An 18,457-nucleotide genomic window follows, 5' to 3' on the forward strand; every position below is an offset into this window, starting at 1 on the left:
GAAAGCTGAAATGCCTCTCTCCTAAGGCCTAATTACCAGAAGTAAAAGCTGTAAAGATAAAATATGTTGGTATTCTCACTCCACCCCGTTTGCCAACAGCCTTGCCCAGCACTGGAATTTGGTACTCAAGGGCTTTTCCAAAATGGAATTCAGTCTTAGGCTCAGAGAGACAGATAATATAGTGTATACACAAAGTATTTCTTAAAGCTGTAAAGAAAAATGTGCTACAGTCTTACCATTTCTGTAGGAGACACATGCCAAAGGGAAACAGTTCTCTCATCTGCTTCATTGTTGATTGAAACATACGCAGGCTGATATACCTTAGTTGGTTCTATCACTAACACCTAAATAAAGCACTTGTTTCAATGAATTGTTCAGTTCATTAGTTCAGTGAATTATCACTGCAAGCATCACATACACTTTCAGAATGAGCAGCATAATGCTAAGGCTACTATCCTAAACCCATTTACCAGGGAACTTGTATATGTTTAACTGAGTGGGAATTGCCTGTGAATAAACATGCATAAGACTGCATTGTAAATTAATTTACAATAATATTTCAAACACCCTTTATTAGGAATCCCAAGAATGGATTAAAGGCATGAACGCTTGTAATTTCTTGTACTGATTCCTTCTTGGTGTTTCTTGTACATTCTATTAATTTCTACCATCATTTATAGTAATACCCAGCCCAATTCTCTGAGTACTATTCCTTATGTGCTCCAAATAGCACCATTTACACACAAGAGAAAAGTATTAACAGGCTTGGAGAATTGCAAGGTCTGCAAAAGCATAAAGAAGAATTGAGGGGAAACAAACCTAATGAGGCGACACCCCAAAACCCAGTCCAATGAGGACTAAGTAGGCATGGAATGCTAACTGCTTTTTAGTGTGGAGTTGCTTCAGGTTCATTCCTATGATGCTTCCAGATTACTGGTAGCAACAGAAACTCGATTACATACAAGCATTTTATGGGAAAGTTGTCAAAACGACATACAGCAAAGTCACTTCCTGTGTGTGTGTACATGTGTTTACTTTGGAACATTATTTATTTATTCAATTTCTATGCTGCCCATAACCTAAAGGTTCTCCTTATGCCATATACAGTTCCTCTGTCTCTTCTTCCTTTCCTTTTCTTTCCTTAGGTCAGAGTCCACTTTTGGTTTGCCAGAGATTTTGACCTACAACTCTCTGGTACTTCATCACTGGTGAAGTGGAGCATTGATGGGAGCTGTAGGCTAACGCTTCTGGAGGAGTACACGATGCTAAACCAGGCCTAAGTGGACAGCATTCCCCTTCAGTTTTTGCAGCCCTGGGCAGATGAATGCGCTAAAGGAAAGGATGGCACTTGGCCCATTCAGATTCTTTCATGGGAAGAAGCACCTTCTTCCTTGAGCTTGGCCTAGCTTGGCCATCAGTCCTGCAAGCAAAGCAAAACAGTGTTCCTGTAAGCTCATCAACTCGCTACTCCCTGTGTGGGAGTACACCTTTTGAGCACGCCTTTGTTTTTCATCTCGCACTACAGTTCCCCATCCCCAACAAGGCCCATGGTCCACTTCTGGGCCAGCCTATGACTTAACACCTCATCAGGGCAACATCAGTTCTGGGACTGTCAGATTTAAATGACTAAATCTACTATTGGTTCTACTATTGTACAATTAGGTTCTACAATAGGTTCTACTATTGTAATAGAATCTGGTTCAATGATAATGATTTGTATGCGGCTGGATATTTTTAAAACCTCCAGTGGTAAAACTCTCTGGTGCTGTTTTCTTTTAGAGTAAAATTTACACTATTCAATCCAGCACTTTCCTGGCCTGCATAAATAGCATTTACTCCTTAGCTAGCTAAAATAACATTATTGTTTCAATGTTGTTACCATGTGGCAGGGTATACAGTACAACTTCCTTTCTTAATGCTGAGACCTTTATGAAAGAAACAAAAATACAAAATTGTGCTTGTAGCAGCACATAAATAGGACGTGACAAAATGAAGGGGTGGGAGGAACTATACAAGGATTCTACTATTTTCTTTTTCTTCTGACACGTCAGCTTTGGCAGCACAAGAGCAAGCAGTGACTCGCCCTATTGCTGCTGAGGTCCAGCTTCCATGCTTAGCAAAAAGGACAAGGCCAGAAAGCTCAGCCCTCCTTGGCAGTCAACATTACATTTGTCTAACACAAATTAGCCTGTTGCCTTATTCTAGCACCTAGTTCACTTGGAGGCTCCTAACATCAGGCCACAACCATCTGTTACTTTCCGTCCAACACTAGGCAATCATTTGCATGTCTATGCAGGCATAAGCTTCTCTGGGGTTTAGGGCTTTATTCCCAGGAAAGCATGTATAGGACTGCAGTCTACACCAACATCTTCTACAGCAGCTTGTACATTACAGAGCCTTACTGGGAATCTCAAGCCAATAGTGGTTTCTTTGGTTGCCTCAAAAATGATATCTAACCAGAAGTTCAATCTTTCTTGTCTAGGAGAGTGCTCAATGGTAAGTTTCTTGAAACGCTGAATTAACATCAAGTTCTGTACCAAGGACTTCAAATACCTGAAACACAGAGACATATAATCAATAAACAGACAAAATAAAATTGATTTCTTCTATGCTACTAGTGCAACAAGTTCTTTCACCAGAATATAAAAAATCTGTTACTGAAAATAGATGTGAAATCAAACTGACAAAGGCTATTTGTCTTCTTAGACACTTTCCAATGTACTCCCAGTTAATTTCCATCCCATTTAACTCCTTTGTTTGAAGCACAAGTCCTCTTGTGATATAAACTTCCAACTTAACACTAGGGTTCATTTTGGTTAGCATCTGAACAACATCCAAAGAGACAGAACAAGTAGATGGTTTTGTATACCATGTACTGTGTCTGTACACTTAATGCAGTATAAAACAATGGAAACACCCCATGATTTCTCAGGATAAATTATTAGTAGTTTTGCATCCTTAACCTATATTCCAAAAGCAATTTGCTACTATATGCAATATAAAACTTAGATTGTTGCTTTCTGTTTAACTGCAATTGATAATTTCTCAGGATGGTTAAAAAGAAATAATGACAATGTAGGCCTGCCTTTGGAGAATGGAATGAAATTCCGTAAAGAAACAATGGATGCAACTATAGAGATTTATTGATGTGATTATACCCACCAAATGGGTGGTTTCAGTTTGAAGAGCCTCTCTGCTGCCTGCACTGCTTTCCCAATGTCACTGGCCAGCATGCTCACGCTGAAGAACTGCCCAACGTCCCAGTAATTGTTCATTTTTTCCAAACTCCCTTTTCTTCCCAACAGACTGTTTAGCCGCACACCTTGACAAATTTACACAAAACAGCTGTGTTACAGGTGAGCACAACGATCCTGATTCAGAGGACGATAAAAGGATCATATGCATTAAATTAAAGAGAATTAATTAAAGAGGATATAACCAGAAAGGGTGTGCAGCAGATAAAAACTCTTAGTACACAGAAACATGAGTGTCTTATTGCTGGTAGGAAGGAATAACTGCAAGTGACATTTATTTATTTCATTTAAGCAAAAAAAGACAACCTCCTCTGCAGAAATAAATACTAGAAATTCTATAGTATGGGTGCTGTTTGTATAAAACTGATGGTATAGTACTGTTAAATCATGGATTGTGTACATGGTCACTCACAGAAGAGAGCCATGGATTCAGTTCCATGAGTGGAAGAGGTCTTCCCGTAAATGAAAGCTACTTCATGGAATGTGACCTTCCGATCCATGCTATAAAGTTTCTGACTGGCGTTAGCAACCCCACTAATGCAGCTACATTTTCTTTTTGTTCACCTATTTTCCTTAGTTCCATAGAGGTTTCAAACTGCTGCCCTGAAACAATCAGCAACACTGCAAGGTTAATTCCAGAATACAGAGTTGATTGGAGCTCAAAACCTTTGCGATACCTGCAGAGACAAAAATATAGCAAGGGTTTTTTTTAATTCTTTAATTTCTGCAACAAAACTGGGTCCTTCCATGTTCAAAAAGTTAGATCAATCAATACTTATCAACCCATATAACTAAATGGAATCTCCATGTTTGGAAGTAGTGTGACACTGAACATCCATTGCTGGATGGAGAGCCAAAATAACCAGAAACGGCTGTCATTTCATGACATGTTTGGAAGCTCTCTTGAAGCACCTGGATGGCCATGGTAGGAAATAGGATCCTGAACTTTCCTTAAATCCACAGAGATCTTCTTATGTTCTATTAAACTTATATCCCTTTATTTTGTTTTGCCTTCTTGTGTGGTGGCCAAGGAACCTGGTAGTCAGTACTGGAGTATTTTGCCTTGCCTTTTCATAGTTACACAGAACATCACTTCTCTTACCACTCAATGGCTCTATCTCGGCTACTAGTATCTTTGCAGTCTGAATCTAGGAAGATGTCCTTGTAGATTCTCCCGCAGAGGCAGAACATGTCTGGCGCTGGATGATCACATGCCTGCAGGACCTGCAACATTACTTGTAGTGCTTTTGCCCGATCACCGGTATTGTTCCTTCTGAAATTCAAGCAGAAAAGGCAGTAAAGTTTGGACAACCTTTGTTTAATTCTGCCAAGAAACTGGGGTAATCCTCTGCATGAACTAATGTATACATTTTATCTAGTAGCATTCCCACACACAGATGCGACATCCTACATAGATGTCCACTGGAGAAGGAAATGGCAACCCACTCCAGTATCTTTGCCATGAAATCCCCATGGACAGTACCAAAAGGCAAAAAGATATGACACCAGAAGATAAGCCCCTCAGGTCGGAAGGTGTCCAATGTGCTACTGGGGAAGAGCGGAGGACTAGTACTAGTAGCACCAGAAAGAATGAAGCGACTGGGTCAAAGCCGAAAGGACACTCAGTTGCAGATGTATCTGGTGCTGAAAGGAGAGTCCAATGCTGCAAAGATCTATACTCCATGGGAACCTGGAATGTAAGATCCATGAATCAAGGCAAGCTGGATGTGGTCAAACAAGAGATGACAAGACTGAACATCAACATCTTAAGAATCAGTGAACTAAAATGGACAGGAATGGGTGAATTTAATTCAGATGACCATCAGGTATACTACTGCGGGCAAGAATCCCTCAGAAGAAATGGAGTAGCCTTCATAGTCAATAAAAGAGTAGGAAAAGCAGTACTGGGATACAATCTCCAAAATGACAGAATGATCTCAGTTCGAATCCAAGGCAAACCATTCAACATCACAATAGTCCAAATCTATGCCCCAACCACTGGTGTTGACCAGTTCTATGAAGGCCGGACACGACTTTGTGACTAACAACAACACAGATGTCACACAAACCATAAGCAACTAAAGTACATATTCTCACAGCTCTTTTCTTCCTTATTCTCACAAATCTTTTAAAATGTATGCATTGATGACTCCTTTATGGTCTAAGCAATGTTCTCTACTATCCTGAATTACCAGTTCTCTACTATCCTGAATTACCATCTCGTGAGTGGATAAATTTGATGTAAGACCTTTAAGAAACCTCTCTTCCACTCCCTCTTTACTCATGCTCGTTATATCCATATTATTACATACATATTGGATGGTATTATATAGATTCCCATTCATTTTAAACTAGTCACAATAAAGAGTACACTCCTTTCATCCAATATGAGGTCTACTTAATCATAATATTTTCCTTATACCGAGATCAATTGCATGAAAGAACATGATTTGTTATTGTAAAAAGCATACAATTGGGTCCATGTGATTGGAAGCTAAGCAAATGTATTTGCACATATGTAGTTTCTCATGGTTTGTCTTACTCAAAATTGTCTAAAAATATTTGAATTTCTGAGATTCAAAGATCCAATCTAAAGTGCAATGCCTTGTTTAATTAAAATGTGCACATTGCACAAAAAATGCTATAATGCTTAAATAGCACTGCTCGACCACAGATACTCAGTTCCAGAAAAAAGAGTTATATATTTTGTATAGTTTGTATAAAATATAGAACTAACCATAGGGGAAGGTATCTCAGTCACCTAATAACTAGAAATCCAGATGACATGAAATGATTTATTATCCAGTTAAAGAAATACAGTTTGAAGAGACACCTGGAACAATATGGATTTTATTCAATATATCAGATTGGCTATTTCAATAATGAACAATAGTATAGGTCCTATAGGCTAAATAAATGTAAAACTGACCCTCACTGTTTACATATAAATGATACATCCGAGTAAAAAGAAAAATATTTGCACATAAAAAGCAAATAATACTTTTCAGCTTAAAAGCCACTTTTGCTTTCTCCAATGAGCTTTAAACAATTTCTCTAGCAGTTATCAGACCTGATAAACTGCAAATTCCGAGGTATCTAAGAAGATGCTCTGATTTTTTAAAAAAATGGTGTATTGGTGATGTCAGACAAGTCAGTGGCAGGAAAACATTGCTGGTACTTTTCCGCTGTTATCCATGAGGAAATGATGTCTATTAGTTTCTGAAGCAATTCAAAGATAACAAAAGAACAGCTACAACATCACTGTGTAAACATCCCTCTAGACCTGTTCGGTTGACAAAACCATTTCCCTGGAAAATACTAGGGCAGCTATACAGCTTATAAACCTTTGTCCAATTTCTGTTATGACTCATGATATTAACTTATTTGCATGTATTTCTCAATTAATTAGAAGTAAGTAAAGGAGTCCCTCCAGATTTTACTCTGCTTAGTCCATGGTTAACAGTGGATAGTGCTTTTCTCCATTTCTAAGGCCATGAGCCAGTGCTGTCTGAAAAAGATCCCGGTCACGTGGCCAGCATGACACCACAGAGTGCTGTTACCTTCCCACCAACGTGGTACCTATTTATTTACTTGTATTACATGCTTTGAACTGCTAGGTTGGCTAGTTGCTGGGGTGAAAGATAGGAGATCACTCAGACGGGTGGAGCTTGGGCTCAGACCACTGGAGTGCTAACCATTTCGGACAGTTCGGGCATCATTAATCGCCCAACAGAAAATTCTCTCTAAACCTGCTCAACTTTTCTCTAAACATTCATTTAAGTCATTTTGGTTTGTTTGAATTGGCAGCATGTGACAAGTACCCTTAGTCTAAGTATGGATGCTGCTTGTTGTGCTACTGAAACTGGGGCGACATGGTTTGTTTGGGAAGGAAGCAACTAATCCAACAACAAGCACCAGACACATTTGAATGAATCGGTATGTAAATGAAGCCAGAGTGACTTTTTTCTCTCCACCCTATACATCTAGTTACATACCACCTTATTTCCATAATTATGTGTGCCATTCATGGGTTACCAAGACATTAGGACCCAGTAAGGGTGCCTTCTAAAACACCCAGATACCTAGAACAAACCTTATGTTTCAGCGCCCCTGCTCCTCAGCTGTCCAGGTTCAAAAGAGCACAACCTGTGCACAGAGCAGACGATTATGGGAATGAGGTACAAATGAACCAGCACATGCGAGACAGGAACAAGCCACTGTGGGTTCCCTGATCACAAGATACCAGTCACTGTTGATTGTGTGAACTGGCCCAACCTATTTCAATAGCTTTCTCATGAAGGACATGAGTAAAACTGCATCTGAACTCTGGGATTCATAGAGCCTTTTCTCTTTTCCATATATTATAGACTGGCCCCTTTAAAAATGCCTACAGTGTGCTTATGTCAACCAGAAATTGTTCTGTCCTACGGCTCATCACTTTTTGATCTTGGGAAAGCTTAGCTGAAAGAGATTCAGGGCACTTGTTGATTGTCATGACACTGATTCTGCTTATTTTCTCATCATATACAACTACAGACCATATTAGGCTATGACCTCAGCTTTGAAATAGCTGTCATCATCAGTTATCCATTCAAGTAATCATGTATAAATATGACCTCAGTGCTAGATTGCAGTTATTAAAATACAGGACAGCTGAGCTTGCGATAAATATGAAGCAGCAATTCACAACATAACTGCCGTTTAAAATGAGTACACAGAGTGTTTTCATTTGTGCTCTAAGGGTGCACAACGCTTTGGGCTCAAAGGGCCACATGAGATGCTGGATCACATGCTTCACAAATGTTTGCCGGCACACAGAAATATGCATTTCTGTATATGCATACACAGAGCAACCCCGAGACACAGCGGTGAAGCAGCAATCTGTGACCCTCTGGAGCATGGAGTGGAGAAACTCTTCTAAAGTAACTACCCTACTATTTCTGACAGAGAAGGCTCCCCATTCGCTCCCCCAGAGATCTTCATACAGATCTCTTTCCTCACTGGAAAGAGCTACTTGTATTACTAGTAGCAGCATTACAGCCAGCAAGGAAACAGGGAGAATGTTGATGGCGGCGGAAGGGATTAGAGCATCAGACCAGGAACAACAGGTTGGATATCCCTGTTGTGGTGCGATCATCTTAAATGACTTGGTTAGACCTTAAACTGAAGTTGTGCTATCAGAACACAGCTTAACAATACATTAAAAGTAACTAGAATCAGCTTTACAGTAATTTCTGTTTACCCTTTCTCAATGAGAAAAAAAATGATTGATTTAGGTTGCAAGGAAAGCCAGGCAAGGCAAAGAGTAATTTACACATAAACATGATATTATTTGGATTCAGCCTCAGCACAGAAAACGTAAAATACATGTAACAGTATAAATTCACAAGTAGTAGTTTATAAAAGCTGTGTTGGGATCAACAGAACCAGAAATGGAGGACAGCACAGGGCAATGTCTTTACTGCATGGAAGTCAACCAACTACAAATGGGGTTTGTGGAACAGAGAGGGTTAAGCACAGACTCCTTTCTCTATTATTACAAAGGTAGGAGTCCATATATATTTTCTTAAACCAGCCTTCTTCTCATGATTGCTCATTTGCATGGCCATGAGCACCAGGCGAGGAAGGATGTCGTGAAGTACCTGGGGCCACTGTACATACCTTTCCTTCCTTTTCTCCCACTGGTTGCTATGTTCAATATAATGAAATTCTTGTTGGATTTGGCTGTGTGTGTTTGAGAATAAAACAAGACATCTTGCACATTTTTTCACACTAAGTGACCCTTTCCCACTCAAAGCAAAGCCTTTGCAGTGAAATTCTTTTACTGAAAGTTAAGAGATTACAGAACAGTATGAATGCTGAATAGCCTTCTGCTATTTCATCAGGAAGCACCTGTCCATGTAAAGAGTTATATCTAGACTGAAACTTCTCCTCTGTCTCTCCTTTCAGCAAAGCTTCTGACTTCACCCTCAGGGTGGCTCTTGCTGCTTGAGGGCTAGATGGTGGGAACATTTGAGACCTTGTAAGTGGGCACCTTGTTTCTCCTACCAGAAACTGAATGGATCAATGAGGTTTTGCATCTGCTTCCCCTCCCATCCTGAAAAACCTCCCTCCCTTTCCAAGGCAGGCAGATTCTCACACTCTGCCTGAGAAACTTCACGAGATAAGACTCTTTCTGAGTAGCCTGCCCTGAGCAAGAAACAGGCCCCCTTTCCACACTAAGCCACATGAGATACGCTCACCCAGCCCTATGTGCTCCTTATACAACTCTTCCAACCCTTCCAGCAAACTTGACAAGTCTAACCATCTTAAGTAAATCTGTAATGAACATGTAAACATTCAACTAGCATAAAGCTAAACATTAGATATCACCACAGCTAAACTTTCACCATCTCATTGTTCAGCTGCTCTAATTTATCAAATCTGTTGTTCATATGTTGTTTATCATTGGGAAGGGGTGCTGTAGAGACTCCATAGTAGTGCCAATTTTTTATGCACTGTAACCCGAGGGACTAAATGAAGTTTATGACATATGGTGTTCTGCAAAGCCTATGAGGAACTTTTGGCTGTAAGAAGATACAGCCTATACTCTGAGGCAATGCTCACTTGCATATAGTTTGAAAAAGAAATGCAATTGATTAGAAATGGGATTTGGCAACTTGACTACAAACAACAACCATCAGGGGCTGAGCACAGGGCAAGGACAGAATAGCCAATAAAGACCTTTGGAAAACTTTGTAGACGCTAGTACTTTTTAAGCACAACACAATCGATTGCAATTGCACAAGGGACATACAGAGAAGGTAAGCAGAAAAATGTGATCAATCATTCTTGATATCTATTAGAATGGAGATTGTCTCCTCTTCTATTAACAGGAAACTGTTCTTGATTCTTTACCATGCACGTTGATTAAGAAAACACTTACAGGACCCATTTTGTCTACACATATATAAACAAGAGTTTAATCTGAAACTATTTAAACTAAATATGATACTTAGGAACTCTACAGTTGATAATGCACAAAAACTTAAAAGATTGATGCATGGAGGAAGCAATTCTATGGTCCCTGGGAAAGCTCTCTCCAAGGTTAAAATGGGGTGGGGGCAGAGATTATGACTCCAGAACCCTACCCCTCCTGGCCAGTGCAAAGAGACCTGTGCCACTGCCTCTTCAAGCACCAAAACCCTGGAGAAAGGGCAAAGGAGGCATTCTGCTGGGCAGGAACGAGAAAAGTTAAAGCACCTAAGACAGTGATGGCAAGCCTTTTAGAGACCAAGTGCACAAACTGCAACTCAAAACCCACTTATTTATCACAAAGTGCCAACACTGGAATAAAACCTGAAAACTGCGGTTTTAGTTTAGAAAAAACAACTCGCGGCCTGTCCAAGCATATATATATCCTTGGCAGCGCACTGTCCGCCCATGCAAAAGCTCGGACGAGTTGTGGCTAATGAGTCGTGGCGTGTGACATCATTGCCTGGCGCCTCTATTCCTTTCCGAGCATACGCATGGCCCCTATGTGCGCTGGTATCCGATGCTCAGCTGCTGGGGCGATGCTGGGGTGACTTGGCTCGCATGCCAACAGAGAGGGCCCTGTGTGCTTGCTGTGGCATGTGTGCCAAAGTTTGCCACCACTGACCTAAGATATGAGTTAGTCTGCGCTTCTTCCAGTCTCTTTCCTTCCCATCCAAAGTGCACTACCTAGATGGGCCGAAAAGCCTGCCTAATAGAATTTGCACAGTGGGAAGATAGCCTCTGCTGTTTCTCTTGCCCTGCACTGGATGATTGGATGTCTTCAGGTCCAGGAGCTCCTAACCTGTGAGGATGCAAACAATACAACTGTGCCTAGAGTACAGAGACCAGGGACGGCAAATGTTTTGTCCCTGCATACAGCAGTGGATCTGGTTGTTGAAAGCAGTAGGCAGGACCCTGACAATCTCCTCACTCCTCTCTCTCTCACCCACACATTCCTGCACACACCCATTCATGCTACCTCCCTACAAACCTACCTGCCTGATGCATACAGGTCCCATTGCCTACCTCTTGACTTCCTACTATGCAACTATGACTAGAAACAGCTGAGTAGGACACCCATTAGCAGGATTGTTCAGGTTGCAATGGAATTAAAGAGTTTCCTACTGAGGTAGGGAATACATAACCACGTAGCAGAAAAGTTTAGAAATATATAAGGGATGATTTTAGAAAAACACCAGTTTTAAGTAGACTGCAACCTGGAGATTAGTTGATAACTTCTCAAATAATAAAAGTACCAACTGCAATTATTTTAATTGCAACTATACTTTAAAGGTGCAAATGTCGTTGGCGTAATGGAGTAACTCCCTATTTTTGTCAGTCATAAATGCATACATGTTGGGTTTAATCTTACCGATTCAGTGCAAAAGCATAGTGGAATTTGATATTATGCTGATCAGCCAGATCACAAGTAGGGAGCATTTCCAGTGTCTCTACCAGCCTCACCATGGCATCATAGTCCTAACAACAAAGAAGAGTAAAACAATGCACTACTAAGCAAAATTTATCCATCAAGTACTTTATCTATCAAGTTACTCTTAAGTGACTATTCTGCTAAAAAGGAACCATAACTGACAACTTTTAAGATAGATATATAACCTCTCTCCTTGGCTATATCTCCTTGGTCATTTCATCTTAGAACAAAGATATTTGTTCCAAGATATTTTCTACCAACAAAGAGGAAGCACAGAACTCTGTGAGGACTAGAATTTATGAACTAATGCAATCCTGAATAGAACATTTTCTTGTCTGTGTTAACAGTCCATTCATGTAGCTATGTTTCTACTTAATGATGGTTTTATTTCCAGCTGGAGACAAGTTCACTGTGAAATTAAAATATCAACCTTACAGGTAATTTCTTAGAGGGACTGTAGACATCTGCAAACCGAAGGACAAGAAGTAAGGAGAAGACATTTAAAAAATTCAGGTTTGAAAGTCAGATAGCAGGAAGTTACATGGGTCATTTTTCTCAACTTGCAAGTCAGGTTCATGAATATTACAGAAAAGGGAACCAAACAATTGCAGCAAATTACCATAAGCGAAACACTGGCTTTGAATGTAGGTTGTTATCTTTAAAAACAGCCAAGGCAAGGAATGGGTACAAATCATAACAAAACAATGATAAGAATTATGTACTACATATTACATTTTTTATGGCAAACGCAACATACCTGGATATCTCGATATGACAGAAGTAAGTTGATTACAATGTCAGATGTCAGAACTTCAGTATTATCCATACGAAGTTTTATCCTGGCCAGTTCTTTTGCCAATTCTTCTCCTTGATATTTGTCTCTAGCTTTTCTAATGTCATTTAATAGAGTTTCTTTAAAATATGTACTAAGGAATAAGCACAAGTGGGAAAGCATGATTACCTAAATTGCTCACTGAGACTGTTGAAAGGCAACCACCAAAATATTAATTTCTGTGGCAAGGTATTTCGAGCAGGGTATCTAGATGATACCAAATACCCTACTAAAAACCATCAAGGAATAGAAGGATCCTGAAACTTCTATCTAAAAGGTTCTGCGGAGATGATGTATCAAGGAGAACAAAGGAACAGGACAGAGGATAGCATGTGCCTGGAAACACTTCTCCGACCTATGCACATTTATATAGAGTTTATTACTATATTGTTTTTATGCACAGAGCCGCAAGTGGCTGGAAACTACAAGCAGAACATCTTTCACAGAATCCCAGTCATATGGAAAGATGTAAGCATGAAATATATGGAAGTACAAGCTGAGCTAGTGGGTGCAATTCGAGTCCCCCTGCATGTTCAGTGATTTGAAAGAGAATTGTTCTTAACCTCTATACTGAACTCATATTGGTTAGTAACACAGCCAGGAAGCATGGTCCTAACTGTGCCTCCAAGCATTCACTGGATCCAACATATACTTGAAGGCACAGTTATGCAGATGACATATGTATGTACAGATGATATATGACCCAGTATTTTATCTGTACAGAGTTAAAGTTGCTATTATTGCTGAAAAGTTAACAAATTAAAATGTGTGAACCAAGTTGAATAAAAATAAGTAACAGGATAAAAACAAATGAGATATGCAACAAAATGTTTCATGATGTAGAAGATACCCTCAGGTTTTCAAGGGTTTTCCATGGGGCAGCATAGCAAGCTGTAGTCTGAGAAACACAGAACCAAATCCACCCTCGGGAACACAGAATGTGTGCCGTTCTTTGAATTCTGGCCAATGTTTTATGCTGTAACACCCTTACAAAGCAAATGCTGTTTTGTCCTTCAAAAATTCAGTTTGGTTGTCTGAACTGCACTGTACAAAATGGGACATAACCATTAACTGAACTACTAGCAGATGCTAGTGTATTCTTGTTTTTGGGAACATCAAGAATTATTTGCCACTAAAAAGAGCAGATCCTGAAAAAGTAAGTGTAAGTTCTAATCACTACCTGAACAGAAATTGCTGTCTAATCTAAATCCCTGTATCACATGCCAAGTATCATAACAGCACGACAAATAGGGTTTGATAAAATGGAAAGTGTTCTGCTGACTATGCAATGTGTAAAATTAATTTATTGAATAAAATTGATTTATTTATTTAAAACTTTTCTATACCTTCCCATAACTTCCCAAAACTTCTATACCTTCCCATACTCGGGATGGTTTACAGCCAATTAATACTAAAATACAGTAAGAATAACAGTTGCCCAGCACCCAATGTTAAAATATAAATCCACTAAATAAAACAAATTAAGAAATAAAATAATGGGGGAATTATCAGGTTTTTGCCTGATGCCAAAAGGAAAGAAGCGTTGGTGCCAGGCGGACCTCTCTGGGGAACATGTTCCACAATCAGGGCGCCACTGCGGAAAAGGCTGTCGCATACATAAAATTATTTGGCTTAATTTAAGGCACAATCCTATGCATATTTAGATCCTATGCATCTGTTACTCTCAGATGCCCCAGTCAGCATAGGACATGCTGGGAAATGTGGGGGAGGGTTTTGTTTGTTCATTCATTTGTTTTGGTCTAAATATGTATAGAATTGTGCAATTGACATAGTATTGACAAAATTGTGCTATTTTGTTTTGTATAAACAAAACCTGTACTGTTCCAACATTCCAGGTAGCATATTCCAGATTGTACTGCCCATTTGCCAAGACGTTTCTTATCTTTCTCTTGAAATCTATTACTCTATTTGACATATTTTCATTAAAAAAAACAAACATTAAAATCTGCTCTTGTACCGTCTGATAATATATACAGACAGTTACATGTGTTTATTAGCTTATGATTCTCTGTAGTATAATTTCTGAGAACTTAGAAAACCTAGAGAACTTCAGCTATCGGGCTGAATAGAAACAAATAAAATCACCAGCTTCAAAAGAATGGTAATTAAAACCAACCACTGTGCCCAACTTCACTTTGTAATGACCAAATTCCACTGCAAACAGTGAGACTATCATCTTATGGACTATTTGAGCCCAAGCTGAAGGCACCTTAATTCTGAGTAATCATTCATAACCTTGAGCTGTAAGTCAACTGGGATAAACTTATTCCATTGATTCCAAATGGAGCTGCATCTCAATTAAACTTAACTGGAACAGAACCAGAGAATGGTCTGGAAGCACTGTTGTGACAGTGCAGAAATTAAGTGAATGTGAACATGGGGAACTGATGAGTTCCAGGAGGAGGAGGAGGAGGAGAGAAGCAGTGGAAAGACAGCACAACATGCAAACTATACTGTTTCACTTAAAAACACTACTGTATTCTGCCATACCAGCTTCTTAAGCAGAAAGAGTCAGTGTTTTTTGCTGACATTTGGCTTTTGCTGAATGATTGTAAAAATATTACAGATTACAAATATTAAAAAAGTACTCTACTGAAAAGTGTCTAAAACAATTGTACATAAATAAAAGCAGCCTGAAAGCAGAGTTTCATAGGTCTCCTTGGGACAGTAGGTCTGGCAGTGTGTGCTCCCTCTGTCCTGGGCACTGGCGCCCAGACAGGAGTCCTCTGTGCACTGGGCTGCTGGGGAGAGGTGGCCCTGGCAGTGTGTGCAAGTCCTGCACACTGGGGAGGGAGCATCAGGGGCAGGGGGCAGAGGTGTGGACACGCATGCCTGGGTGTGTGCTTCTACATGGGAATGGAGTGAGGGGTTCCCCCAGAGTTCTATGGACCAGTAGTCCAGGAAGGAAGGAAGGAAGGAAGGTGGGGAGTGGCTGAGGCCATTCCTGGGCAAGGAGGAGTTGTGCATGCTGGGATTGATTCCTTATCACAGGGGCTGATGGGGTACATGCTGCCATTTGGAGGAAAGATGGAAGTGGGTGGAAACTACTTGTGAGCACAGGACACAGGTGAGATAGCATGCTATGTGGAAACTCTACACCTTGGCTTAGCATTTTGTGTAAACAGGGTCTGTGTCTAAATCATTAGGCAGCGAAGATCTATGGACTCTAGAGATCCTGGGTTCTTTAAGAAAAAAAAAAGCAATCACCTGCTAAGAAGGCAAAAGAGTTATAAAAATTACCATGATGTGACATGGATGTCCTTGAGAAGGTTGATGAACCTGTCCATCAGCGGGACACAGAGAGGCCCCAGGATGGAGTCCCAGTTGGGTTGCATATACTCAGAGGCTCTCCGCTGGGCATCACTTTCACAGCAAAAATAATCAGCACAAGGTGATACAATGTATGGAATGAAGTAGTAATTGCCACTTGAAGCCTGAAGAAGACAAGGTATTGCCATATTAGAACAAAGTGACAATTACACCCATGAAGGAACATAAACTGAAATTTCTAGGAAGCAAACAGGAAGCAGCAAACAGTAACACACTTGTACCCTTGCACATTTCAAAAACTTTAAGCTAAGACCAGTGCACTCACCAACCACAGTGAAAAGCTTAGCATTTATCATACAATTAAAAAAAATCCATATGTCGCATTTGTACTGTAAAGCTCTATAATTTCAAGCACACGTAAGAAAATGTCTAATGTTTCTGACTGTAATGAGAGATATGGTAACCAGCATTAGCCCAGTCACTAGCAAACAATGTGGTATTCAGCCACCACAGGTAAGTGGCACCAAATGGGAAAGAGGGATCCCATACCCTTATTGTGGAGCAAAGGATGCATTCAGCTCAGCCGCTGCGAAAAACTACATTTCTGGATTAATTTTAAAACATAGCAAAGTTACTGAATTGTACCTCTTACAAGACTTGCTGAACATTTAAAATACCCTCTTCAGTCACTGATACAATAAGTTTTATCAGTACAATCAATATGTAGCCAATATGTAAGATGGAAGACCAGAATAGAACAGAGCGTATGATCATTTTTCTGGTGAGTCATTGTAGGATATTTATAAAATTACACTTTTACAATTAAAGTGTAGTAAATTTAAACATGAGATACAAATAAGTGGGTTACAAATGGAGTCAGGGATAACACTATCCCTCCCTAATTTTAAAAAGAAAGTTTCTATATAGAGTTGCCAGAAATGTTGGCAATTAATGATGTAATCTGTAGGGTTTCTGCAGATGTAACCCTACTAGCCTGAAATCCCATATACGCTTACCTGGAAGTAAGTCCCAATGAACTCAATGCTAAATGATTCTGAACAGATTGGATTGTTAATATCCTAACAGTGATTGAAAAGGAAAAACTAAGAACAGTAGATAGCACGGCATCTTTGCCTCTTGCACAACTTCCTTTTGCTCTTAAACATGACCAAGATTTACATCAACATGAGTATTAGTTCATCAGGTTTTAAACCTGGGAGTAAGTTTTGTTTTGTTTTTGAGTCAGGTAAAACCTTGTTAAGAGGAAACACCAATCAAATATTCATCGTAGTTAATGATGCCAGTTTAAGAAGAGTGAAGAGACTGCAGGATATTCCTCTACGCACGTGTGCATAGCAGTGGGAATTACTTCTGACAAACACAAGCAGAAATGTATTGTGGCACAGCTACATCTACATTGGTCCAAGATGAAAATTTCAGATAATGGGGATTTTCAAAGTTTCTTCATTTACTTATCCACACAGGCTAAAAAAACCTTACAGTATAAAGGAAGAGAAACTGGATGATTGGACAGAGTGCATTTTTCTTATGGCTCACTTTATTAAAAAAAAGAAGCATTATTTATTTATTTGATGTACTTTACATCTATTCAATAGCCAACATTCTCTGGACAGGTAACAAAAATTGAAGATACTGCAATTTAAAGGAAAACAAATGATATACAACCATAAAGCCCTTTATTGGCTCAAATCTCCTCCCAAGATACAGAAGGAGGATCCTTGCAGAGGCATAACCAGTGCAAAGATGTCTTATAGCAAAGCCCTAAATTCTCCACTTACAATAAACTCAAGAGACATGCCGAATTCATACACGCTCATATACATAGTCAGTCCTACCCTAAAATAAGTTCAGTGTTTCACTCAGGCAGGATTCTACTGCAGAAGGGTCTGACTCAGTAAAATGAGTGCAAGACACCTGATCTCAGCAGGGCTAGCTTCATGCATTTTGAAGGGACTGAAGCAATACGCAGTGCCATATAAGGAGGAAGGAGCGTAAGATCGTCAAGTTCAGAGTCTATAAGTACACCACAGAATTACCATAAGCTCCAGAATGCCTTCTTCACTGATCTTCCAGAACTGCTTTAGAAAAGATACTTAGCCATAAAATAGATTTATGAGTGTGGGCAGATAAAGCAGCTTGGAATTCAGACGCATACGTCAGTCCTGGGTGAGGTAGAGAACTTAAAGGCTGACAATGCATTGGCCAGAGCTTTTGTTTCCGACTCCATTCTATTCTGAAGAGTTGTGTTTCCTCCTCCTTGTTAAGATGACCTACATATTTAGAATGGAATGTCCAATTCAGGGCATAGAACTGTTTCTATTCTACATGTTGATTCACATGTTCTCATAGAAGCCTTATTGTGATGGAAAGTCACATGGGATATTACAACTGTTTTGACAGCTGAGATGTCATTTGACTGATGTGGGAGCAGGAGCATTGTTTCCAAAGAAAGCTGGCATGTCAAAGAACTTATCTCTCTGATGAATTAGCTTCCCATATGTATATAGTTTTAACTTATGAGAGCTTTTAAACATTGGAACTCCAAGCTGGTGTTCATTGCAGTTCCATGAAAACCATGCCATTTTTCTTAGGGTATATAGAACACCTTTGAGA

General features: G+C 39.7%; 1 protein-coding gene across 5 annotated transcripts in view; it reads right to left on the reverse strand.

Moving 5' to 3' along the window:
* The window catches only part of MAP3K15 (mitogen-activated protein kinase kinase kinase 15), a 72,079-nt gene that overhangs the window by 30,356 nt on the left and 23,266 nt on the right, over positions 1–18,457 (reverse strand). For all 5 annotated transcript variants that reach the window (XR_006415813.1, XM_044441398.1, XM_044441400.1 and 2 more), the window contains 8 exons: positions 15,794–15,987; positions 12,458–12,626; positions 11,641–11,747; positions 4,357–4,527; positions 3,819–3,931; positions 3,163–3,322; positions 2,403–2,553; positions 237–344 (listed from right to left, as the gene is read on the reverse strand). Coding sequence is in view for 4 of the 5 variants with exons in the window: in XM_044441398.1 (XP_044297333.1) it covers positions 237–344; positions 2,403–2,553; positions 3,163–3,322; positions 3,819–3,931; positions 4,357–4,527; positions 11,641–11,747; positions 12,458–12,626; positions 15,794–15,987 (1,173 nt within the window). In the remaining variant the exon portion in view is untranslated. The remainder of the gene's footprint in view (positions 1–236; positions 345–2,402; positions 2,554–3,162; positions 3,323–3,818; positions 3,932–4,356; positions 4,528–11,640; positions 11,748–12,457; positions 12,627–15,793; positions 15,988–18,457) is intronic.

Source organism: Varanus komodoensis, unplaced genomic scaffold (genome assembly GCF_004798865.1).
Source record: "Varanus komodoensis strain SLA01 unplaced genomic scaffold, ASM479886v1 scaffold4, whole genome shotgun sequence".
Taxonomy (NCBI): Eukaryota; Metazoa; Chordata; class Lepidosauria; order Squamata; family Varanidae; genus Varanus; species Varanus komodoensis.